The sequence below is a fragment of the Tasmannia lanceolata genome, unplaced genomic scaffold (assembly GCF_043159265.1).
Source record: "Tasmannia lanceolata isolate RefF3 unplaced genomic scaffold, GAP_Taslan_0.1 ptg000002l, whole genome shotgun sequence".
Lineage (NCBI taxonomy): Eukaryota > Viridiplantae > Streptophyta > Magnoliopsida > Canellales > Winteraceae > Tasmannia > Tasmannia lanceolata.
The window spans coordinates 23,635,570-23,663,216 of record NW_027518679.1 but is presented as its reverse complement, the minus strand read 5'-3'; the positions used below and the strand labels follow the sequence as shown (position 1 = coordinate 23,663,216).

General features: G+C 40.4%; 1 protein-coding gene across 3 annotated transcripts in view; it reads right to left on the bottom strand.

Annotated features, from left to right (window-relative positions):
• Positions 1-27,647, bottom strand: part of LOC143890948 (protein CHROMATIN REMODELING 5-like) — a 103,763-nt gene that overhangs the window by 61,453 nt on the left and 14,663 nt on the right. For all 3 annotated transcript variants that reach the window (XR_013255279.1, XM_077395639.1, XM_077395677.1), the window contains exons 5-8: positions 12,818-13,042; positions 12,559-12,642; positions 3,034-3,093; positions 2,831-2,937 (exon numbers count right to left, since the gene is read on the bottom strand). Coding sequence is in view for 2 of the 3 variants with exons in the window: in XM_077395639.1 (XP_077251754.1) it covers positions 2,831-2,937; positions 3,034-3,093; positions 12,559-12,642; positions 12,818-13,042 (476 nt within the window). In the remaining variant the exon portion in view is untranslated. The remainder of the gene's footprint in view (positions 1-2,830; positions 2,938-3,033; positions 3,094-12,558; positions 12,643-12,817; positions 13,043-27,647) is intronic.

The window sequence follows — 27,647 nt, the reverse complement described above, 5'->3', positions numbered from 1 at the left end:
CTCTTGGCAGAGTCTTGAGCTTCCCTATCCCGAACCTCTGCGGACCTTATTTGATCCTTAAGATTCTCCTCACCCGCTGATGCTACCACCCCCAAGTTTTTGAAAACCCCTAAAGTATGGGTGACCAAAAACTTTAACCCCCCATCCCAAAAATCATCACCACCCTCCCTGAACCCTGGAATCATGACTGACCCCAGGAACCAATGAGAGGTGATTTACCCTGGACAGACTGCCCTCCTGGCAATTTACCCTCTCTCTAGGATCACACCCCACCAAGCTACTAAGCATTCCAAAGCAATCTGCAATGATACTTTTCACACCAGCAATATCCACCATAGATACATTCACCAAGTTCTCAACTGATATTTTCAGGATTGGGCCCTCATCGAACGATTCCATAGAAATAGAGACTTCTCCTCCCCTTATACCTCGATTTAGACTAATACTTTTGAGGGTCCAAATTAATAGCCGTCTTTCTAAGCAGATCCTCCCTGTAAACAGTAACCTCTTCAGATTCATGCGCTACCAGGGATGGCTCTCCCAATAGGTCTCCACTGACCTTTTCCACCGGGCTGTTTTCCAAAAAAAACTGCTCCTCTTCCTCAAAGTCCAAGCACATAGCAAGTCCTTCAAAGTTTCTGCATCTCCGTCATAAAACCTTAGACCTTCTCCCCCCTGCGGGAGCAGAAGCCTCTCCATGCAACACCAAAGAACCCAAGGACAGAAAAGACCCTTTATTTTTGGACCCACTCACTTGAATTCTAAAAGAACCCGATTGAAATAACCAACCGACCGTGGGCTGGATTGCTCGATACTATCATCAGCGGCCTCTAAAGAATCCAAGGCCCAATGATTATTCTCTCTAGAGGCCCAAGAGTTATTTGGCGATATTTGGCCCACCATAAAATAGCCAGCAGAGGGATAACCATTCAAAGATCCAGAATATCTATCCAACATAGATGTGGGGTCCACTACTGCCACCTCGATAGGGCTACCACCTATAATGCTACGCCACCTGTAAGCATTGGGAGATCCACTGTTTTGAAATTCAAAAAAGCCGCCAGGTGTTTAACAGTTATCGTACACGCCCAGGGGCGCATTATAGCCGTCGATGCTAACTTGCGCCCCCTCAGCTCCTCCGCCTACCTCGGGAACGCTTACGAAACCACCGCCCACCTCACCAACCGCCATTACTCCACCCTCCAAGCTTTGATTATCATCAATCAGGGAGCTTTCTCTGTCACTTAGACTTCCCATCGAACCACTTTCGTTTGAGTTTTCTTCCTCTGATTCCATATTACTCCCCGCCTCCATCTCTCGAGATGCTCTAATCCACCTGATAGAACCCCTAAGAGAAACTTGCAAAACAACTTCATTACCAGGGACCCCTTCTGTGACTATTAGCATTCTAGCCATTGCATATCCAGAACTAGCCTTGCAAGAAGAATCCAACTCCAAAACCTTTCCAATCCTTTCCCCTATTTTCACAAAGTTTTCCTCACTCCACGCCTCAGGCGGTACCCCTTCTATTTACCACCATTCAGAACTGTGGTCCCCTTTAAATTTTTCCACCCATAGCGAGATTTCACGGAAAGGGGAATTGGTAGCTTTTTTCCACACCTCCATTGATATGCTTCTATCAATCCCCACTTGGAGAATAACCAGAATCTCAAATTCAGCAATCTTATACACCACTACCTTCCCATGACCGCCACTTCTTTTAGAAAACCATTCTTCCATTGCCGGAAGATCTCCAGACCATCCAGGTCTAATCAACCCCAAATAAGCATATCCACATTACTGATAGATTTCAAGGGAATAACTTCTAAGTTAATGGCCACACCTTCAGAAGTCATCGGCATAACCTTCCCTTGACAGATCCCAAGTCCTCTCTCAGTTAAGAACCCATCTTCTGGACCCTTGGCTCTTTGCGGAAGGGGGAAGTTGAAGTCTCTCCCTGACCACACTTTGTTACATTCCTAGCACACTAATCTTTTCTTGAAGTTTCTAAAGCCACACCTGCAGCACCTCCAGTCCCCAAACCTTCCTCCTAACCTTCTTTTAGCAACCCTATCCACTCTTTTTGCTCTCTTCTCTTTTGAGATCATCCACCCTTGCTCCTGATTTGGCCTACTAGGACCTCCTTCCATCAACCTGGTACCCTCTGCTCGCCCTGATTCCAACGGGATAAGATTAGCACCACTAGCTACGCTATAGTGGCCTCCAGAGGGATCCACTCTACCAAGCGGAATTGCATTAGCCCCACTTACGCATCTGGGAGGGTTCCAGGTTCCTACACCAACCATTACTTCAAGGAAACCCCACCAACCTGAATAACCAGAGTTTCTAACCATGCAGGAGACTTGAAGGGCTTGGGCCCTAAAAGCGTCAACAATTTCTTTAGCCTCAGAATTATCTTAAAGCCTCACAATGTGCAAAGGAATTCACATGCTCAACTTCACCACAGACTCTGACTCCAGCGCCACCACCTCCTCAGATTCTGAAGAAGAGCTTGGGGAGCCAGAGGTGTTTAATGTACATGTTTACTTCTCTTTTATGTTGCTAGCATAATATGACACCATATCACCAATCTAAATCCCTGAAGTTTATAAAAGAAGGATATTTGATACCAATCCCTGTGGGGTTTGAACACGAGACCTTAGAGAAGGTTAATGGACCCTTACCACAAACACAATGATTAGGGATTGGTTAGATCCCTAAACTTTACAATCCAATCAACATTCCTACATACAATTTAAGAGACAAAATTGCAGTGTTTCTAGTGGCACAAACATGTATAATCATGAAATCAATTTTTAAAATTGTTTACCAGGTTGCCTCGGCATAGGAAAGCCCTTGCCACTTCACTAAATATTCCGGTGTCACATCATCATCAGAGCCCCCTTTACTGATTCTGTCAGAAAATATTCTTTCAACCTGGTAATTACATTAGAAAACAAACCTATTATTAAGAGCAAGACAAGAAAGATAGAAAGAGACTAGCCACAAGAAACAAATGTAAGCAAATAAAACCTGACTATATTGCTTGAGGAGGTCTAACTCCATTTCCTTGCTCACATCATGAACCTCGACCTGATAGAAAGAAGCAAAAACTAAGTTCATTAAGTTCACAGAGAATTAAAAGTTCAACAAAGTAGTACAAAAGCAGACCAAGTCAGAACAGGGAAATTTTAAGTATGTTGGATGGTCTGTATATACATTATATATATGGGAAAACTGTTTCTCCGCTCGAGTGCAGAAAAAACGGATGGACCTCCATTTGGGAGATCCAAAGCATTCATTTGATGGGCCCTATCATAGATAGAGTGTGTACCAAAAATCAGCTCCATTGGATCATCTTAGGGTGTCCATTTGTGGAGGGGAAAATGGACAGTACTGTTTGTCCACAAATGGAAAATGGACAGTACTGTTCATCCACAAATCTGCCCATTTTTTCCCTCCACAAATGGAAGGGTTAGGATGATCCAATGGAGCAGGAGCTGATTTTTTGTGGACACCCTATCTATGATAGGGCCCATCAAATGAATGCTTTGGATCCCCCAAAAAATGTGGGTCCACCCTGTTTCTGCACTTGAGGGCAAATAAGCTTATTTGCGCTCGAGCGCAGAAATATATATATATATATATATATATATATATATATATATATATATATATATATATATATATATATATATGTGTGTGTGTGTGTGTGTGTGTGTGTGTGTGTGTGTGAGGAAATGCTTTGTGAGCAGCTGCTCAGATAAGCTTATCTGAGCAGAGCTCACAAACCATAGGGGGGCCACATTTTGGGGGTGATCCCAAGCATTCATTTGGAAGGCCCCATCATGAATGGGGTGTGTACCAAAAATCAGCTCCATTGGATCATCTTAGGATGTCCAATGGAGCTGATTTTTGGTACTCCCCATCCATAATGGGGCCTTCCAAATGAATGCATAGGATCACCCCTAAAATATGGGCCCCCCTATGGTTTGTGTGCTCTGTTCAGATAAGCTTATCTGAGCAGCTGCTCACAAACCATTTCCATAAATATATATATATATATATATATATATATATATATATATATATATATATATATAAAGAGAGAGAGAGAGGAAAAGGATTGTACGCTCGAGCGTACCAAGCTTATGGTACACTCGAGTGCCCAATCACATGGGTCCCACATTTTTTGGAGTGATCCAGAGCATTCATTTGCAAGGCCTTATCATAGATAGGGTGTGTACCAAAAATCAGCTCCATTGAATCATCCTAACCCCTCCAAAAGTGGAGGGCAACAATGGGCAGATTTGTGGACAAACAGTGTCTGTCCATTTTGACCTCCACAAATGGATGGGTTAGGAAGATCCTATGGAGCTGATGTTTGGTACACATCCCATCTATGTAAGGGCCTTTCAAATGAGTGCTTTGGATCATCCTAGCAAAGGGGGCCCACATGTGATTGGGCACTCGAGCGTACCATAAGCTTGGTATACTCGAGCGTACAGTCCTTTTCCTCATATATATATATATATATATATATATATATATATATATATATATATATATATATATATGTACATTTCCTAATATGAGGAAAGTGTTCCTAAGCTATGGCTTATCTAAGCTTATCTAAGCTATAGCTCAAAAGCACATGTGGCCTCACATTTTTTGGGGGATCCAAAGCATTCATTTGGAACACCCTTCCATGGATAGGGTGTGTACCAAAAATCAGCCCTATAGGATCATCCTAACCCAATCAAAGGTGGAGCGGAAAATGGACAGACACTGTGTGTCCATGTTTCTGCCCATTTTTCCCTCAACAGATGGCAGGGTTAGGATGATCCTATAGGGCTGATTTTTGTTACACACCCTATATATATATATATATATATGGCTGAAAAACTCCATCCCTGCCTGCAATGTAGCACAAGCTAAATCATTATCTAGGATTTAAAAATAAGAAGAAGAGGAAGAAGAAGAAGAAGCTACCACACTATTTGCCTGTACTGACCCTATAGAGGGGTCTATGTTTGAAATTTCATTTCATTTGAATCTCAGGAAGGCATTCTTCCAAATGTGCTCCGAGCCTTCTTTAAAATTAGTGCTTGAAAGTACACATTATAGTTGTATCTTCCAACTTTTTGAGAATTAGACACTCATCATTAAAAGAAAAGTGTTCAAAATGTTGAATTATATTTATCCGGAATGTTTGGATAAAATCCGAAGAGTTTGGACCCCTGCCAGACTTCATGTCGGCAGAAATCGTCAAAGGGTTGTATCCTCTAATCTATTGTAAATCATATCAAGCCCTCACAGAGATATATGTATCGTCCCCTTAGAGGGTTAGAGTAGGGTATGGGCAGATTTGGTGGTGTTTTGATAACTAGAGACTATATTTCCAGTTCTGGAACTCCTTTAAGTTTAGCACTCAGGAAGTCTAGGTTGTATGTGCAATTCTCAGTCGATTGGGAATTTGTTGATACATCCCGAAGGAAATATCTTAACAAATACTTTTTTTAAGAAAAGAGATTCACACTTGATAACCTTTAGCAATGGAACCAACTGTAGCTAGATAGATTTTATCCTCGCTAGGAGAGAGGATAGAGCTGCGTGAAAAGATTGTAAAGTCATACCCGGGGAGTGTTTAGTTACACAACATAGGCTGGTGGTGTTGGATATGTGCATTAAATGTTGGAAGAGAAAAGATAGAGATGTTAGACATCCGAGGACTAGGTAGTGGAATTTCAAAGGGGAAAAACTAAATATGTTTAAGGATAGACTGCTTAAAGAAGGATTTTGAAGTCGTGACGAAGGGACTAATATTATGTGGAATAAGATGTCTAGTAATATCAAGAAAGTGGCTAGATTGGTATTCAGAGAATCTAGAGGAAGTAGGGGTGCAACTCGGGTGGGCTCAACCCAAACCCGACGGATTCAACCCGGAAAAAAGTCGGGTTGGGTTGAGTTTGGGTAGGGTTCAGGTTCGGGTTCGGGTTGAGTTTTCTCCAAGGAAGCAGGATTCTTCCCTAGGAGTGGGGAACCTCAATTCCCGGGTTCTTGAATCCGAAACGGGAATCTTCTCGAATCCCCAAAACCTGGGAATCCCGATTTGGTTTCCCCGGAAACCCGATTCCCACTTTTGGGAATCGCGGTTTATGATTCCCCGGAAACCCGATTCCTACTTTTGGGAACCGCGGTTTAATGTTATGTGAAAAACGATTTTCCGGCGATTCCTCAGAGATTCCCTGGCGATGCCCAACTCCCAGTGATTCCCCAAAAATTCCCAGACGATCCCCCGACGAGCCCCGGCGACTCTCCGGTGACTCTCCGGCGACTTCACGATTCCCGCTTCTGACCATTCCGGGAGCCTTCGATTCCCGCTTTCGATTCTTGTTTCGATTACTGCTCTGACAACCTTGGTTTTCTCAACCTAGGTTGAGTTCGGGTCGGGTTTGGGTTGAGGGCTTGGGCAGCCCAACCTGAGTGAACCCGATATTTTTAATAATTTTGTTTTATTTTTTAAGCTTAAAATCTCAGGTTGAGTCAGGTTGGGTCGGGTTGAACTTGAATCGGGTCGGGTTCGGATTGGCAAAAAGGGTTCCTCGGGTCGGGTCGGGTTGAACCTCGTCGGGTTGGAACTCAGGTCGGGTCGGGTTCGGGTTGAGCAAATGGATGCTCGGGTCGGGTTCGGGTTGGCCTCAACCCGACCCGAGTTGCACCCCTAAGAGGAAGTAGGCCGCCATCTAAAGATACATGGTGGTGGAATGAGGAGGTCCAAAAGGCAATTAGGCCTAAAAGAGAGTATTATAAATGTTCGCATAAGTATAGAGACGATGAGAACATTAAGAAGTATAAATTGGCTAAAAAAGAAGCTAAGAAACAATAACGGAAGCTAGAGGCAAGGCCTATCAGGATTTGTACCACAGGTTAGGAACGAAAGAGGGTGAAAAAGATGTTTACAAGCTTGCTAAGATGAGAGAAAGGAAGAGTAGGGACTTGAATCATATAAAATGCATCAAAGACGAGAATCAAAGATTGTTACTAAAAGAAAATGAGGTTAAAGAGAGGTGGAGAAGTTACTTCGATAACTTGTTCAATGGAGAACCCGTAGTGAATTTGGGAGAACTTGATAATGCTTTTACAGACACAAACCAGAGATTTGTTCGTAGAATCCGAACATCAGAGGTAAGAGTAGTTATGAAAAATATGAAATTAGGTAAGGCTATGGGGCCTGACGGTATTCCTATTGAGACTTGGAGATGCTTGGGTGATGTGGGTTTGGTTTGGTTAACTAGATTATTTAATAATATTTTGAAGACTAAGAAGATGTCAGATGAGTGGAGGAAGAGTACATTAGTACCTATTTATAAGAATAAAGGGGACATTAAGAGTTGCACCAATTACAGGGGAATTAAGCTAATGAGTCACACCATGAAGCTTTGCTAAAGGGTGAGCATAGACTAAGAAAAGAGACTAAGGTGTCAGAGAATCAATTTGGCTTCATGCCCGGACGATCGACTATGGAAGCTATCATCTTGATTATGTGGTTAATGGAGAGATTTAGAGAAAATAAAAAGGACTTTCATATGGTTTCCATTGATTTGGAGAAAGCGTATAATAGGGTTCCCAAGAGTGTTATGTGGTGGGTCCTTGAAAGCGAAAAAGAGCAGTAACTAGTGTCAGAACTACGGATGGCACGACTAATGAGTTTCCAATTAAAATAGGATTGCACCAAGGATCAGCTCTAAGCCCTTATCTTTTTACTCTAGTTATGAATGAACTTACGGAGGGTATCCACGACAAGATGCCATGGTGTATGTTATTTGCAGATGACACAGTATTAATTGGCCAAACCAAAGCAAGAGTTAATGCTAAGTTAGAGTTATGGAGAACTATTTTGGAATCCAAAGGTTTTAGACTGAGCAAGACTAAGACAAAGTATACAGAGTGCAACTTTAGTGATGTAAGTAGGCGGGGCGAGGATGTAGTAAATATGACTGGACAGGAGGTACCTAAGAGGGATATCTTTCGCTATCTTGGTTCAATCCTACATAAGGAAGGAGAGATTGAAGAGGATGTTAACTACAAAATAAGAGCAGGTTGGTTGAAGTGGAAGCATGTTTCAGGAATTCTGTGCGACCATAAAATACGTACCAAGTTGAAGGGAAAGTTATATAAGATAGCTGTGAGGCCAGCCATGCCGTATAGCTAAGAATGTTGGGCCACCAAGAAGCAGCATGTGCATAAGATGGGTGTAGCGGAGATGCGGATGGTTAGATGGATGTGCGGCCACACAAGGATAGATCGAATTACAAATGAAGACATCCGTAAAAAGGTGGGGGTTTCACCAATTGAGGAGAAGATGAGAGAGCACCGCTTAAGATGGTTTGGGCATATCCAATGTAGGCCTTTGGATGCTCAAGTGAGAAGAAGTGAATCGTGCCAAGTTGATGGAGTAAAAAGAGGTAGAGACAGACCGAAAACAACTTGCGTAGAAACGGAGAGGAAAGACTTGAGGGCTAGGAACATAATAGAGAACATGACCTTGGATAGGTGAGAATGGAAGAAAATGATCCATGTAGACAAACCCAACTAGTGTTAGGATTAGACTTAGTCATTTTGAGCTAGGTAGATCCTTTCACCTTCTTCATGAAAATTTTCTAAAGGATTCATTAGCCGACCAACTAGCTTGGGACAAAGGCTTAGGTGAGTTGAGTATCCTAAAGGAAATATCTCCCGTATGATGAGACAAAGTTATGGATAAAATTTGGTGACAGCCCAAGCAGTATTGACCCTTTTGGAGTCCAGGATCAATAAACGGGCAAGCGATCGTCAAAGGGTTTATATCTCCTAATATATTTTGAATCCGAGCGAAACCTCAGAGATGGCTGTAACTTAGAGGATTCTACCTGTAAATTCAAGGGATTTGGATAATGAGAAACTATAACCTTTTTTTTAATAGTATGAACCAACTATTACTATTCTGAAAAAAAAAAATAACAAACGGAAAAGTAGAGGCAACTCCAATTTTAAATAACATCCAGCTTGCATTCAGAATGGCGCATAGAAAAAAACCATGGCCTTACTCCACGCCCAATACTTAGGGGTCAGTTTTGATGCCCACAAAACCAAGAAAGTAGAGTGAAAACATGTTTTTTGTTCCATGTAAAATGGCTTTGAAAAAGTGTTTGGTTAATCAAGAAAGTGATGTTTTGAGAAAGGAAAAAAGCCTTGTTGGTTCCCTGTCATCCCATGACGCAGCCATTTTTTCCCTTAAATTTTTCGCTTAATATGAGAGGAAAAGGGGGGGAGGTGAAACCTCTCTCTCTCTCTCTCTCTCTCTCTCTCTCTCTCTCTCTCTCTCTCTCTCTCTCTCTCTCTCTCTCTCTCTCTCTCTCTCTCTCTCTCTCCATTGCACACCATCTCCCTTAGTTGGTGCATTTGAGGCTGAGAAAACAGAAAAGGTTGAAATCCATCTCCCTCTAGGGTTCTAATGAACTGGTTCCGATCCTTTGATCCTTGCTCACTGCAAAACAAAGAATCAAAGAGGAAGCAATATCTAGAGTTTTGTGGGATCATTGATTAATTTCTGGAACCCGGGAAAGAACAAGCTAGAAAAAACCCCTTTTTCTCCAAGTTGGAAGGAAGCCGGAATCTTGCAAAATGAAATCGTGGATTTTCGAAGCAGATGAAGCAAGCGGAAAATAGCACATTTTCGACATTGTTGGTTTTCCTTACGTTTCTAGAAGAACTGCATGAAGACGAAAGTTCTGGGAAGAAGATAAGCATGAGGACGACGGTTTTCTAACAAATGATTTTTTCCACTTTCCAACAATAAAACCAAACAGAGCAAGTAAAGGAAAAATTTTACAATCCCTTCCATTCTCTTTCGCGGTTGGCTAGGTCAAAACCAATGTTACCGGGGTCGCCCTCCCACCCTCCAACCAGCGATCAAGGGTCGCCGACCCGAAACGAAGGTCGTTTAGGGGGATTGCCAAAAATAGCGATCCAAGCGACCCACGGAAAAGTGAGAGATGCATAGAGAGAGGGAATACTTCTGTTTGCTTTCATTCAAGATTGAGAATGCAATATATGTTGGTACTTAATTTAGTGATATTTTGAGATCTTCAAATTTTATAAATTATGGATTGGATTGGAACTGGAATTTTCATTTTGAATATATATGAATGGCATACAGAGGCCGACCCCAACTAATTTGGGACAAAGGCTTTTTGAGTTGAGTTGAGTATGAATGGCATACACGAGGCTTTTGGTTTTGTTTATTAAATATATGTAGTATGAACTATAGAATGATATTCTTGTAAAAATATAAGGAACTAGATATATAGAGTACTAGAGCGACCCAGACTTGCACTCAAAATCGACCTGCGAGCCAAAATAGCAAACCGACTTATCCTACCCTCATCGTACAGCGTCCCGTTCCACGTACCGGAACGAACCGCGTTCTACGTAACCTTAGTCAAAACTTTCCATTTCCACACTATTCCCAACGTCAACTCTACCTGTAAATTTTTAGGGCATTAATGGGACACTAAAGACAACTCCAGTTGCAAATGATGGCTGGTTTGCATTAAGAATGGTGCATAGAAAATAACAAATTTCTTACTCTTTGTATGAAACAACAGAAAAAATTATTAGAAGTAAACACAAACTGGAATCTGGGGTTTACCATAAAATGAGCTTCCGGTCGCAGTTCTTGGCATTCGCTCATCGCCACTGTTCTTTAAAATAGGTTTCTGGTATAAATTAATGAACTAAACCTGCCCAAGATAGTGAGTGAATTTCCTAAGGGTAGGAACGGGTTGGAATTTTTATAGATGGGAAATTCTACGATTAGTTTTTTTTTTTTTTTTTTTTTTTGTGAGTAGTAAAATTCTAAGATTTGTAATTGCTCATTTATTTCAAAAAAATCATCTACAGAACATGAAAAGTTTACTCATTAGATTTTTGGAGGACAGTGACTCACCAACAGATCAACACCCAAGACTTTCTGAAAAGAAAACATTTTCATTTAGCTAATCCATGTGGACTCTGTTCGAGGGAAGAAGAGTTGTTAAATCATATACTTATCCACTGTGGCTTTTGCTAATGGAGTGTGCCTGCAGGTTCTTAGGATGTTCGACATTCAATGGGTCTTTCCACATTCTTGTAAAATAACTATTGGAGGGTTGGTGGGCTGGTCATTGGGGGAAAAGGGAAGAAGCCTTTGGATGCCGACCCATATGAGGTCTGTTGGGAGATTTGGAAGGAGAAAAACTGGCGTCCATTACAGTACAACCAGTTCACCCCAGTGGTGTGCTCATAAGATCAAAAGTAAGATTTGCTGCCCGGCCATATCGATAAAGGAGTTCAAAGGTTACTCCATACAATATCTGGACCGAAACTGACAAGTGATTGCTCTAGACAGAATGATGGAAGGTAAAAAGAAGGTTAAATGGGAACTCTTGGTCCCCAATGTTCTCAAGATAAATTTTGATGGCACTGAACCCAGGTTCGTCCGGCATAAGAAGGGTGTCTAGATATCAATATGCGGATATATCTTTTGCATTTTCTGGGCCAATTGTCCAGAAAAATGAATGAACCTGAACCAGGCATTTATGTTCACTGTGAGGTTCAACGCAACCTAGAAGTAGAACGGGACTTAAGGAACATGATATCATGGGCAACGTGGAAGTCGGTTGACCCATGATGGTTTGCTGGAACCATCAATTTGACCCATGATGGTTTGCTGGAACCATCAATTAAATTATCGAGTTACGTAATATGTATAAGCCATCTTTCGCACACATCCGCTGGAGTGCAAATAAAATAGTTTCTATTTTAGGGGCAATCTCTGCCCCGTGTAGTTTTTTTCTGTTGCCTTCTCTTTCTTCTAATAAAGTTATAGAAAGCCGTATGAATGGTGGAACACCAAGTGAACAATACAACAAAAGAGGTATCAATCCTGATAATCATCAGAACTTATGCCTCAGACTCTCCCATGGCCACTGAAAAACAACAAACAGTTAAATTCTATAACGCATGAACATTTTAAAAAGCTCATTTTAACAAAAAAATGACAGACAGAATCTGCAAAATGTGCATTATATTAGCTGAAAAACAGCAAATCGCCAATTGATAAATACCTCCTCGTAACCAAGGTTTTAAATTTCGGTTTCGGAATGTGTTTCGGTCCTCACCGAAACCGAAATTTCAGGGCGAAATTTCAAAATTTCGTTTGAAATCCGTCGAAATAGGAACAGTAATATTTTATCCCTTACGAAATTTCAGCCTAAATTGGCCGGTAATTTCGGCTGAAATTTAGGGATAATATTAAATAACAAATAAAATTTAGATTTTTTAGGGATATTCCTTAAATTTCGGGGATAACTAAATTTCGATCGAAATTTCAGTCGAAATTATGTAACGTTTTGACTTAACCCAATTTCGGTTTCGGTCTCAATCGAAACCCAAAATTTCAGATTTCGGTCGAAATTTAAAACCCTGCTCGTAACAAATGCCATTTAGGAAAAAAAAAAGGATAAAGATAAATACCTCCTCACGTGACAGTGTCTTTCTGAACTTCCTTTCCTCCATCACTCTTTTCGTGTAATTTAAAACTTTCTTGAAACCACTAAGCTGCACATTCACCAAATATAACCGAATAAACTTCATAAAGAAACAGATTAAGAAGAGGGGAAAAAACTAACTAAACTTTTCCAGTGAAATACTTCTAAAGAATGGCTTCAGTACAATTCTGAGCTAGACCTTAACAATGGCTAGGTGTGCCACCTATAAGCATCATAAGGCTTACATTCTGGAGTTCAGAGAATGATTTCCATTGGCAGTGTAAATATGACTGGCCTTTCCATTTTATGAAGAATTCTATTTCATTCCAGTCTGGTTCAGAGTCTAAAAAGGGGCTTGACACAATGGGCTGGGTTGATTTATTTTTCCTTAATGCTTCCTCAGTCATGCCCTTTGGCTGGTGCCACAGAACCTTTTCAATTGAGTCACTGTCATCCTCTTCAGCATCATCCTGTGAAACCCATTTTAGAAAGGTAACAAAAAGCCAGATTAATATCATTTTTATACAAAAGTAGAATTTTGCAAAGGATTCAAGAAAATTTATACATAAAAGCATTCAATAAATAATAGAGGTCACGTTAAAATTTAAAATAATAAGTTTAAATTGAGTATAAGCAACATCAGTCATTTAACATCACACCAAATAAAAGATATCCATTAGGTTTGAGAGGGGTGTGTGTTAGTGTGCAATTGTGCATGCATTTTTGCGTGTGTTCGTGTGCATATGCGGTGCATTCCCTACTAGTATTTTCCTGTTTCTCCTTTTCCTGTTTTCCTTTGCATGTATTTGTGTGCATATTTCAATCACTATTCAGTGTGAGCGGAGAAGAAAAGTTGCTTAAAGTATGTTACGGAAATTTCATATAAATGCAACGGAAGCCAATGATGCTACATAGACCTCCGACACAACTTTTTTTGCCACCAGTTCCAAAACACAGAGATTACATTGAAGATGCGTTCAATGATTAGATCATATCTACTGAAATATTCAATTGTCAAAAGTATCTTGTTCTATGAATTTACAGTTCATCATCCAATCTCATTCATCGAACAAGATACAATACTTCGGCCAATGTGGCCCTGAAAGGTTTCTTCAAAACGTCTAGGGATCTTCAACAAGGAGATCCTTTATCCCCTTTCCTTATCACTATCATGGCGGAGGGGTTGAGCATAATGATGGATAGGGCTAGATCTAGAGATTTGATCAAAGGTTTCAGCATTCGACATTCAGGGGTACAAATCTCATGTATTCAATATGAAAACGATACTTTACTCCTTAGCAGCCCTGATATTGGACGCTTCGGTTGTTCTTAGATGCTTTGAAGCTATGTTCAGTCAAAGGGGGAAGCTCGATAAGTCCTTAGTCATGGGAAAGAGGCTGGAAGATCAAGAGTTAGAGATGTACACTGAAATTTTGGGATGCAAGAAAGGTGCCATCCCAAATTCTTATTTTGGTTTACCCCTATTTATTGATGGACCTCCTAAAAGCCTATAGGATCAAGTGATTGAGATAATGAAAAGAAACTAGCACCTTAGAAAAAAGCAAGGAAGCAGGATTCTTCCTGGGAAGGCATTCCCGTTTCGATTCCCGCTTCGATTCCCGCTTCGATTCCCGTTTCAATTCCCGCTTCGATTCCCGTTTCGATTCCCGCTTTCGATTCCCGCTCTGGCAACCTTGGAAAAAAGTGCCCCTTATCCTTAGGCGGTAGAATTACTTTGATCAGGGCTATCCTGGCCAACCTCTTCTATTTCATGTCATTATTTTTTTTTAATGGTTATTTCATGTCATTATTCCTCTGCCTAGTATCAGTGATCCAAAAAAATGAGCAACTTCAAAGAAATTTTTTGTGGAAAAATAAAGAAAATAGTAGAAAATATTACTTAGTAAATGACGATAATGTGTGCAAACAAGTTAAAGAGGGAGTTCTCCGTGTTACAAAGTACAGATTGAACAACAAAACCATGTCACAACAATTGTTGTAGAAATTTGGAGAAGATAGGAAGCAACCTTTGGAAAACTATAATGGATGCAAAATAGAGATAGAGTTATGGAGGGTGGGATCCAATGGATGTATATGGTCACATGAGATATCATGAATTTTAAGACCATTTTACATAAACGGATTCAGGATAGAGTTGGAGATGGAGAAGGTAAGATTTTGGGAAGATAAATGGTGTGTAAATAGAACTTAAAGGATGATTTCCCATGCTTTCTACCATGGCTTCCCATAAAGATAGTGTGCCAGATTACTTCGCAGAACCAATGGGACTGGAACTTAGCCGAAGAAATTTCTCTCAATTGGGAAATAGATGTTATAACTTCTATTCTAGACAGGATGAATTCAATCTATTTTAAGAGCCAAGTAAAGGATAAAAGAGTTTGAAAATGGACATCGGTTAGTAACTTTCATTGTGCGCTTCTTCTTCAAACAAAGGATCCATTCTCCTTCTCTCTCGCCTGCATGGAAAGTTTGGAGAGTTAAAGCCCCCTTGGGGTAAACGCTTTTTGCTCGACAGCATGCCTCGATAAGATTCTCATTGCTGACCACTTGTGCCATAGACACAAGATCATTGTCAATGATTGCGCATAATGTCTTATTTACGCTGAGTGTCGACCACTTGTCGCTCCACTGTAGTTACACTCACGGTCTTCGGTGTTTTTTTTAGGTTTCTCTAGAGTTAGTTGGGTTCTCCCATGTCACATCAGTGACCGTGTTGAGTGGTGGACTTTTTTTCTTTTTCTTTTTCTTTTTCTTTTTTTTTTTTTTTGAATGGTGTGTTGAGTCGTGGACTTTGCCCCTTGGCCTTTCCAGCGGTAAGATTCTTTGGAGCCTCTTTCTCTGGTGCCGTTGTTTGACTGGTTTGGAGCGAAAGAAAATGAGCGTTTTCAAAGTTGCATAAAAGGGAGTATGACGTTTGCAGTGGCAAAATCTTTTTTGTGGTTGTTCAGTGGACATCGAGCATTCCTACCTTTAGAGAAATATCGGTAACTTCTTTCCACAAGTCTTGGGCGGAGATTAGGCAGAGCAAGATGCTTTCAAGAATATACGCGCCCCAAGTAGGAACCACAACCTCCCAGAAAGTTAAAGCTGAACTTTGATGACTTGATTCTTGGCAACCCCGGCGCGACATGTGTTGAAGGTCTGGTAAAGACTGCAAAGAGAGAGATTTGAGTAGAATGCCCACCGAACAATGATCTATGGAAGAGTCAAGATATGTAGCTCAGATATGTGATCTTAGAGATCTAGGATAATCCGACCGTTAGCTCAAGTAAATCTTTCGATATAGTTTAGGATCTGCGTCTAGGATCGATCTAACAAATTTGGATGACGATCAGACCACCGGATCGTCAATCTGGGCAGAAGCAACGAGATCTGCAAATTAAGGAAAATGGACGGTTCAGATCGGATGTCGGACTCAGATGGAACCATTACATTGGATTGATTTTCGGATATCTAATGGAATTGGAAAGTATAGAGGAGGAATTTTCTCCAAAATTGTTCTAGATCGGACCGTTGGATCAAAATTTATCAGATCTGCAGTGAGCAGAATTTTTAAGACAGTAAATGGATGAAAGATCGGATTATGAATGGGGATCAAGAATCGGTAAAGATGGTTTGTATGGGATGGACAAAACAGACCCAAACATATCTGTAACAGGTTTTAATGAGTCTAATTTTTGGGACTGCTTGTAACCGATTAAAGGTATTAATAGTGGGTTTGTGGACTGGTTTTGATGGGTTTGTAACCGATCAAAAGTTATCAGATTTGCACTGAGCTGAATTTTTAAGACAATATATGGATCAAAGATCGGATCAGGAATGGGGATCAAGAATCGGTGAAGATGGTTTGTATGGGATGGACAAAACAGACCCAAAGTCCCAATCATATCTGTAACAGGTTTTAATGAGTCTAACTTTTGGGACTGCTTGTAACCAATTAAAGGTATTAATAGTGGGTTTGTGGACTGGTTTAAATGGACTATTTGGACGATCTGATAAGACTGTCAAAACAAGGTTGTAGGCCTGTTCTGGAATTGTTCTGGAATTTCTACACAAACCACGAAAAGGACTGATATAAAGGGGTTTCTTGACTATTTAGGGACAGTAGAGAATAGATAGAGTAAGGGTTAAGGGATGGGTTGTATAGGGACTGCAAATTTCAGACTGAAAACTGGAGATTTTAAAGACTACAAGCTGCAGATTTATAGACTGCAGGTTTTATTATGGCCACAGGGTATGACTGATGGTTAGAAAAAAATAGATGGATCGTTCAAAGGGTGAGCAAAGGGGACTGATTGAGTAGGTTAAAGGCTTAAAGGGATTGATTAGGTTGGGACTGGTGGTGATCGATGGGCTTGAAGGTTGAGGACAAGGTTGTGAAGGAAGGTTGAAGATGTTGGAAAAGCTTGATGATGGGGATTAACGGGCGCATGGCTTGTGAGGTGAATATATAAGAGAAAGGAAATAAAGAAAAGGGGAGAAAGAGAGTAGAAGAGTTTAGGGATAGAAATTGACTTCGAGTCTCACGAGGGTTCACCTAGGCATCAAACCTTAAGATATGAAGCATCACACTTCAAAAAAGGCATCACACCCAATAAACATAAGAAACAACAATTTTCATTCATATTCAAATGTTTTCAAAGTCCAATAGGCCTTTCATATTTAGATTAAGAAAGCCATAGAAAATTGGGAAAAAAAAATTTATCCTTGTTGAAAAACCACTCCTAGTCTAATTAGAACTCATATTCTCTCTTTACACGGACTTTATCTAATCCTATTACAAATAAACTACTTTTATTTTTTGATATAAAACACCTAATTCAACTCAAACTCATTGAGTCAAGACTCCCATTAAATGGGCATTTCCTACCACAAATAGACTACTAGGACATATTTTATGTTGTAAGGCAGGCCCTTGAGCTCACTTACTAACTTAAGTGATTAATTACAAATGAGTTAAAGATCCCAATCACTTATGATTTTCGTAATACACTTATGGGACTCATTTTGAATATCTACAACTTAAAGAAACCAAGTGATGTTCGTGGGAAAATACCGTGGTACTCCTATAAATTAAGAGGCTTAAAAGATACCTAACAATTAAATTCTGGGCCTTAGGATGGTCTCAATCAGAGAAGTTATGATCTTTTTCAGGTCCGATCGGAGTAAAAGTTTCAAATGAGACAGAGTTTCAGGGGCTTCTTCATGGTATTAGGTTGTTGGATCAGTCACATCTGGATCATATTATTATTGAGGATAATTCTCACAATATGTTTAGATGGATGAGAGATGATGTCAGATACCCGTGGAGACTCACGGATGCTATTAAGGAGATCCAAGTTGTTTTGGAGGGACTCAGCAGTGAGCTCAGACATGGATGGCGGCCACCCAATTCTGATGCACTCACTCGCCCGCTCTGTCGTTACTAGATAGTCCACTCTTTTGCTTGATTAGCTCAGTATGAGAGGATCTATCGACCAAAGAAGCAGGATTCATCCCTCTAGGTGGGGAATCGTGAATCCCCGATTCGCGAATTGGATTCGCAAATCAGTTCGATTCCCCAAAATAGGGGAATCCCGAATCAATTTCATCGGAAACGTGAATCCCTAGTTGGGAATCGCGATTTATTTTCCACCGGAATCGCGATTCTTCATTTATGGATTCGCGTTTTATTGATAATAAGAATCGCGTTTCACAAAATTAGAATTCGCAGATTTACAAAATATAGACTCGGGATTACCATTACCTAAAACCGAGATTCCCACTCTGTGAAATCCATTTTTAAGTAAGGGGAATCGCGAATCCCATCTTTTGATGTGAAATTACTGGTTTAACCAATTTTCAAAGAACAGAGGGTAAAAATTAATCGGGGCATTTCTGTAATTTAAAGCCTAAAATTCGTATAAACACGAGGATTTTGTGTTTCTTGCTGAAACCCTAAGCCCTCTTCTTCCTCTTCACCATCCCTCACTTCACTGAAACCCTAAAACCCTTCGTTACTGTCCGGCGAGCTCCGTTCCACGGCAACAACAAGAAGAAGAAGTTCCCAAAAAGGTATTTATTTCATTTTTTTATTCAAAAAAGAACCCCGCCCCCCTTTAACGGTTTCTGTGGAACGGTTTCTCACAGAAACCATTATGTGAGAATGGTTCACTGCTTGAGGATAAACCACGCCCCCCTGAGAATGGTTAACTGCTTGAGGATAAACCCCCCTCTAACGATTTTTGTGTGAATGGTTAACTGCTTGAGAATGGTTTCCGAGCAGACCCTTTTTTTAGGGGAGTAATATTTACACCCATTTTTATCACTAGGGACACCCAGCGTCAGTGTATCAATGACAAAAAGGGGGGCTAATGTACATGATGTGAGAAAACTCCAGTGGCTTTGATTGCAGAGTACACTGGCAATGGGTGTCCCTCGTGATCAAAGTGGGTATAAATATCATTTCCCTATTTTTATTGTAGGGCTCACTTGAAATGATGATCCGAACTATTCATTTGTTGTGTCACAATGTTAATAGGTTGTACCATGGAGGGGTAGGACTTAGGATCATCTTATGTGGATGATCTATGGCGTTCAGCCCATTTATGTTGTGGCCCAAAAAATGAATGGTTTGGAACTTTGGATCATCCTATGAAGTGGGCACCACTGTACTTTTTGAAAAATGCTAGACTCTGAAGTTCTGTTTATATACCATATTTGAAAAATGCTTGAGGATAATATCACCCGCTTTAACATTTTTAAGATTTTTATGTGGCTTTTAAAGGGGGGAGATTGAATCCCTCGGAGGAGGGGAAAATATCATTCCCCCTTTTTTTAGTTTTTTTATAATACTGTGTTGTTGATTAGTTGATTAGAATTTTTCAAGATCTGTGCTGTTGAGTGTTGATTAGAATTTTTGTAATTTATTTTTCATATTCAACTTTTTTTAAGCTATATATATTCAAGCCCATGTAAAATACTAAAATGTACACAAACAAAGAAATATTGAGCAACAATTGACCTTCTGATTTCTTCTAAAATTTATCTATTTGCTCAGTTCAAGAGTTGCTGGTATGTGCACATAATTTCCTAACATGTTGAATGTCAAAACTCAAAAGACTCAAAACCTTTAATACTTTCAACCTCATGTCACCCCATCTACTGATTTGCATTTTGTTTCCATATTAATCGAAATCTGAGTTGGAAATTGTAAGCCCAAGGGTTCCCATGGGTTTAATCATTCACCTTACCTTCTTGTTTTGATGCTAGCAAACTCAAATTGATTAGCATTTATGGACTAATGTGTTGCTTTGAGGTGTTGTGTTATATACAGGATTTTCATGTCATAATCGCCATTACAAAACTCATTTCAACACATGACTTGTGGATCAAGAAGCAAAGGAACCAAGACCCTGCACCTACAGTGAAGACATCCTCATTTGAAGATGTTCAAGTCAAGAAGCTCGAATATGAAGATCCCACAAGTTCCTAGCAAGTGTCAAGAAGGAGCTTGGAGTTGAACATGTCATGGTGACTCCTCATGGACCTCTCAACATGATTTGAAGATTGGAGGAAGTCACAAGAGCCAAGACAAAGTTCAAGATGTTCACTCAAGCCGAAGTAGTCAAAGGAAGTGCAAAAGAGCTGATACAATCCAAGAAGACTCATGGTATACACTTTTAGATTGTATTTAGCGTCCTCTTGATTTATGTAAAATGCACTTTCAAAAGGTTTTCAAATGGTTTTCATACTTAACTTTTTATATCTTTGGAAATCATTAACACACCCAAAAATGTGTTTGAAAACCTATGACTAAAGCCCAAAGACCATGGCCCAAAATCCCTGAATTTCTAAAGTTAAAATGGAATTTTACACAGGGCCGGTCGACCGGGGGTATCCCGGACAACCGCGACAAGGTAGCTGGAAATCAAGCACTTGCATAAATTTAGTGGGCCAGTCGATCGGGGTAAGCCGGGCGACCGCAAAAATGGTTCTGTGGAATCAGAACTATTCCGTCATGGGTTTGGGCGGGCGACCGCCGTGGGTCGGTCGACGGCGGATAGTTTTTTGAGCCAAATTTTTTAGCGAACATGTAGCCCTCGCTGGGCGACAGTCATGGGGCCGATCGACCGCGACGGTAAGAAATTTGAAAATAAAGAAGTGCGTCCGATAGGGGCGGGCGACCGCTGTAGCCGGGTCGACCACCGCGGTCTGGCAAACTAGCCGTTGGGGCTTTCGCGGGTTGACTTTTTCAACCCAGTTTTTTACAGTTTTACCCCCAAACGGTCATATTTTCAAATACACTATATATACACTATCTAAACCTATCTAAACAAGCTTTTAAACATTTAAGAAAGAACAAATCCCATTTCTTTAAGTCAAAACCTTCTTATCAAAAGCTAAACCTCTTTGAACTTGATTTTTACATTCTATCAAGAGGAACTCCATAGGCTTTACATTTGTATCTTACCTTGGAATGTTTGTGAGCTTTGAAAGTTGTAATCCGCCTATCAAAAGGCTTTGAGAGAGTTTTTCATTTTATTTTCTTCATTGTATTTGAGGGTCTTCTCTTCGGCCAGTTAAGAAAGGCGAAGACGTTGTGAGGGTCTACACTTCGGCCCGTTAAGAAAGAAGAAGACATTTGTAAGAGGGTGTATCCCCTCGGCAAGGCTTCATGCAGAAAGGGTTTGTCCCCTTTGGAGATTGGAGGAGTTGGGTGTACGGCTTGGAGATTCGCCCATTGAAGAATCTCATTGTTTTGGTGGAGCGCCCAAGGAGGTAAACTTGGAAGAGTGGAGTACGTCTTGTGATAGACCGAACCACTATAAATCTTGTGCCTTGTGGATGCTTCCTTTCCTCCTCTCTCTTGCACTTGTTGTGATTGGTAATCTCTACCCTATGCTTGCATTTATGTTTTATTAAAACAAGGGTTAGAGCATACAAGTATAAAGTAACATCTAAACCCTAGCTTTCATTATCTTGTTTGAACAAGGGTTAGATTAATTAGCGCTTAATTAGTAAATTAATTTTAATAATCCATCTAATTAAGCCTAAAATTTTTAATTAACCAATTCACCCCCCGCTTATATTGTCACACTTGCATTTCATTTGGTATCAGAGCTAAGGCTCTTAAAGAGATTTTTAAATTTAAAATCTACAAGAGAGATCCGTGACAATCCAAATGGATTTCGAGTTAGGCCAATTCGCTCTAATTCCTCTATTCTTTGATGGAAGGAATTATAGGGCTTGGAAAGTAAAAATGCTTGCCTATCTCAAATCCATAGATTATGACATGTTAGATATCATTGAAAATGGATTTTTCATTTCAAGAAAAAATAATAAAAATTATTTAAAATTATTTTCCTTGAACTCAAAAGTAATGATTTTATTGTGTTGTGGCCTAAGCCCAAATATTTTTGAGAAAATTTCAAAATGTTTAAATGCAAAAGATATATGGACCACACTTAAAGATATTTTTGAGAAAAATATTTGTCTCTTTTCAAATGATAATTTTCTTAAGCCAGAAGAGAATTCACAAAAATCTTTAATTAACCAATTCACCCCCCCCCCCCCCCCGTCTTGGATTGTCATACTTGCATTTCAGAAATTATTGAAGGAAAATAATTTGAGCCCTGCCATATTTTGGTATTCAAGCTATCTGCTATCCTTGCTTGTCTTTTTAGTATTTTAAATACTAAAAGACAAGCTAGGGGAGCTTGAAGTAGTAGTACGAATGAGAATTGTTAACTCTATCAATTTGAGCTAATAAGATATTGTTTATCATCTGTCAGTCGATAGTAGTACGAGTGATGGCAAGTGGGATGGTTGAAGTCTCCAACAACAATGGTTTGTTGGCATGGATCAATGGGTTGCAACAAGTGAAGTGGAAGGCATTAATCTTGGCACCGTGGGCCTATGCAGCTTACGCAATATTGCCACTGTCTGTGTTGATTGGGGTTTGATTCGTGCCACAATCAAATTTTGGGATCCCGATATGCGTGTGTTTCGTTTTGGAATGCAAGAACTTTGTCCGACTCATGAAGATATTTGCATGATGCTCGGCATTTCCCATGATGGTCCCTTGTTCAAGCCTTCCTTTAAGGACAGCTATGATAAGGCACTGAGCCATCTCATTGGCGTGCCAAAGAAGTCCTTAGCTCACTACCATTATGCGAGTAGTATCTTCCTTCATAAGCTAGTACAAGTCTTTTCACCAAATAGAGAATTGGATAAGGAGTATCGTCGTTGTCATGAAAATGCTTTAGCACTATGTGCTTATACAATGTTTCTCTTTCCGGGATGATCAGAGTCATCGAACTTGATCCCGATATATTTTGTAAACTTGGTTGATCAAGTTCGCCAAGGTGCAAATCTAGCTCCTACTGTCTTAGCCGAACTTTTTGATAGCCTAGATAGTGCTCGCCGATCTTCTGGACCTGACTTCTTGGGAAGTTTTGTCATTCTTTATGTAAGTATTAGATGGTTTATTAAAAATGCTTGAATGATGCGCTTGGTTATGGATAATTATTCCTGACTTTCTTTTCTTTATTCAGGTTTGGTTAGTGGAGAGATTACGAATTTTGGCTCCACCACCTTTGCCAATACGAGCCTGGACGAGGAGTTTTAATACTCGGGAGGTGTTGGTTCCATTCGATGATCCTGTCAGTTGGGCTATAAGCAAGGAAGCACGGGTACCCCTAAAAAGCCCTCGTACCCGTGTCGGGTGCGTATCCAGTACGGGTACGCTCGGGTACATCCCGGGTATGTACCGGGTACGCACCCAAAGATGGGTTTTAAAAAAATGAAATTTGAGTATCGGGTACGTTCGGGGTGCGCACCCGACGCACCAGACTTTTTTTTAAAAAAAATTAGTTGGGGGGGGTGTTTAAAAATGAGATAAAAAGCAAACGAAGGGTTTTCTTTTTAGAAAACCCTAACGCTGCTCTCTCCCCTTCTCTCTGTGCGACTCCCTCTCCGAACGGATTCTCCGACCGCGGCTCTCTCCGGCTCTCCGGCCCTCCCTCCCTCTCTCTCAAAGGTATTTCTCTCTCTCTCTCTCTCTCTCTCTCTCTCTCTCTCTACTGCTCTCTTTCTCTCTCTACTGCTCTCTTCCTCTTTTTTTTTTTTGAAATGAGGGATTTTATATGGTGTAAGGGCTTACAACAAAATGGTAGGGGTACCGTTTTGATCCAACAGCAGCTCACTTTTTGAGCTTCTTGAGGAGCTGTTGTTGGATCAAAAGACAAGGGTGGTACTTCCACCGTACTAAAGGCCTTATTGTTGTAAGCCCTTACACCATATAATTTCTCTTGAAATGATACTGCACTCTCTCTCTCTCTCTATTGCTCTCTCTCTCTCTCTCTCTCTCTCTCTCTCTCTCTCTCTCTCTCCTGCTCTCTTTCTCTCTCCCATTTTTTTTCTTGAGATTATGCCAACTGATTGTGTTCCCCAAATCTAATTTGAGTCTTGATAATAGGTTTGAGGCTCATAATCAGTTGCCACAATCTCAAAATTACAGGTTTTGTGCTATTCATTTAATTTATCAAAGGTGCCATTGCGCCAGCCATCTAGGGTTTAAGCCTTTAAGGCCCTGTTCGTTTCAGATTTTGAAATCCGATTGAGATTTGCTAGGCAATTTTGCAAAAAACCATTTCAGGGCTCATTTTCTCTGAAGAGAACATGCACCTCGGATAAATTAAATGAATAGGAAAAAATCAGTAGATGTTTGTTTAGGCTTTGTTTGTTTGAGATTGTGGGTAATTTTTACTTTAATTGTTTAGGCCTTGCTGTTTGTTTGTCAGACAAAATTTGGTGTTGTTTGTTTAGGGCTTAGGCCTTGTTTGTTTGAGATTGTGGGCAACCACTTGAGAGCCCAAAACTGATTATTGGATTCAAAGTAGAGTCCAATAATTGGGCTCACAATTTAGACCTTGTTAGTTTGAGATTATGACATTGACAATTTAGGCCTTGTTGTTCGTCTATTCAATAAATTGTTGTATATTTTATTCCAATAATCTGTTTATTGTTCTTTTAATAGATTTAATAATGTCTTCATCCGGTGCTAGTGTGACACCTCCTACCGATGAAGATATTTCGAAGCCTTTGTGGAAGCATGTGTCGAGATTTGATAAAGATACTAAAGGTGGGGGGAATGTGAAGTGGCAGTGCAATTATTGTCAGAAGAATTTTAGTAGTTCGTACACAAGGGTTAGGCCACACTTGTTGAAGATAGCCCAACAAGGAATCGGAGCATGTCCTAAAGTGAAGACGAGTGATCTAATTGCTATGCAAAAGATGGATGAAGAAGTCAAGGAGATTATGAAGCAAAATGCTCCCAAGAAAGTGCCATTGCCGCCATCGTCGAGTAGTGGATCATTGGGTTGCACAAGTATGTTTGTGGCTCCAAGTTATGATTTGAAGAAGAGAAAGACAAGTGGAAGTATGAGTGCACTTGAAAAAGCTTTCAACATGGCAGCTCGTGATCAACTACATGCCGAGATTGCTAGGATGTTTTACTCCGATGGCTTGCCCTTTCACCTAGCAAGGAACCCATACTATGCTAGTTCCTACACTTTTGCCTCCAACAATGCACTTTCGGGTTATTTGCCTCCGGGGTACAACTTGCTTAGGACAACTCTACTTCAAAGAGAGAGGGCTAATATTGATAGGTTGTTGCAGCCTATTAGAGACACGTGGAGGGAGAAAGGCGTGAGCATTCTTAGTGATGGATGGAGCGACTCACAGAGGAGGCCTCTCATTAACTTCATGGCGGTATCGGAAGGTAGACCTATGTTTCTTAAGGTGATAGATTGTTCGGGGGAGACAAAGGACAAGTATTTCATTGCTAACTTATTGAAGGAAGTCATTAATGGGGTTGGACATGATAAGGTTGTCCAGGTAGTTACCGATAATGCTCCAAATTGTAAAGCAGCCGGACAACTTGTTGAAGCTCAATTTCCTTCCATATTTTGGACCCCATGTGTGGTGCACACACTCAATCTTTGCTTTGAAGAACATTTGTGAGACAAAGAATGTGGAAGTAAATCAAATTACCTATGGAGAATGTAGTTGGATCTCAGATATTGCAAGAGATGTCATGCTAGTGAAGAATTTCATCATGAATCATTCGATGAGATTGGCCATATTCAACGACTTCAATAGCTTGAAGTTGCTTTCCGTTGCCGAGACTCGCTTTGCAAGTGTTATTGTGATGCTTAAGAGATTTAAACTCTTAAAGCAAGGTTTACAATCGATGGTGATTAGTGACAAATGGAATTGCTATCGAGATGATGATATAGGAAAAGCAAAGTTTGTGAAAGAGAAGGTGTTGGATGACATTTGGTGGGATTCTATCGATTACATACTTTCTTTTACATCTCCTATGTATGACATGCTAAGAGAGTGTGACACGGATAAGCCTTGTCTTCATTTGGTTTGTGATAAGTGGGACACGATGATTGAGAAAGTGAAGACGGCAATCTATAGGAATGAAGGAAAGAGGAAAGAAGAAGAGTCTAGCTTTTATGAAGTGGTGCAAGAAATTATTTTTGATCGTTGGAATAAGAGCAACACTTCGCTTCATTGCTTGGCTCATTCATTGAATCCAAGGTTAGGTGACTTCAAATTTTATTTAGATTAATTGTTATGTTCATTGTGAACTTTATTTCCAACTTTTAACATGAAACTAAATTATTTTTTCTATTCTTGAAGGTATTACAGCGAAGAATGGCTTAGCGTCGGTTCAAATCGTGTTCTTCCGCATAAGGATACAGAGATTTATACAGAGAGGGTAAAGTGCCTCAAAAGGTACTTTCCCAATTCAGCAAATCGCACGAAGACTAATGTGGAGTTTGCCCACTTTTCCATGAAGTCTGGCTTATTCAATGATGCTGATTCCATCAATGACCGAGCTACTTTAGAGCCTCATGATTGGTGGGCTGTCCACGGTAGATGTGCTCCTATGCTTCAAAGCTTAGCTTTGAAGCTTCTTATGCAGCCTTCGTCTTCATCTTGTGCCGAGAGGAATTGGAGCACTTACTCCTTTGTGCATTCTTTGAGAAGGAACAAGATAACTCCACAACGGGCTCAGGACTTGGTTTTTGTTCATAGTAATCTTCGTCTTCTATCAAGACGATCTCCACAGTATGTACAGGGAGAGACAAAGATGTGGGACATAGGTGGAGATTCATTTGATTCTTTCGAGGATGTTGGGGTGCTTGAAGTTGCTAGCATTTCACTCGATGAGCCAGATTTGGAGGCCGTTGTTTTTACCGATGATGTAGAGGATGATATTGGAGATGAGGCGACGAACATTGTATCTAATGAATGATGCGAACATAACATCTTGTACTTGAAGTTGGAACTTATGAAATATGGAGTAATATTAGATTTTGCTATTTTGGTGACGTTAATTGTAATTTGATTGTTCTTTAATTTTTTTTAATTTTTATAAATATATAATAAAATAATAAAAAATATTATTATATTCAGCGTACCCAAACGTACCTGCACCAGGGTTTTTTTGAAAATCACGTACTTGCATACCCGTGTCGTGTCGTACCCGCACCCCGTACCCGTACCCATGCTTCTTAGGCTATAAGGCTTGAGGGTCGCGAAAGTAAGGACATTGAGAGGACTCTCCCATGGTCGCCCATTTGCTCTGCAGTCCTCGAGACTTCTGGTCAGAAGTGCGTTCGGATAATGGGTTTACAGAGCACTTCATTTTACTTGCCTCTGCGGATCCTCCGACAGTACTATGGAGCCCAACATCACATATTTATGATGGATGTTTCGGTACCGGACTCATTTCGGCCTCAACCCTTGAAGATGAGGACAGTGAATGCGATTGATAGAGACTGGAATCGAGGAACCATCATTGCCCTTCAGAACACCCCCACCCCTGGAGAGATGAAAAACTATTTTTGGGAATGGTTTGGGACTGGTGAGGCAAGTGCTGCTCCTGAGGCAAGTGCTGCTTCTGGGAGCGGTGCAAGGGGGTGATTTATTTGTATTTTGATGATGTATTTTGTTTGACAGGTATCGGGTCTATGTAATAGTTAATTACTTAATTAT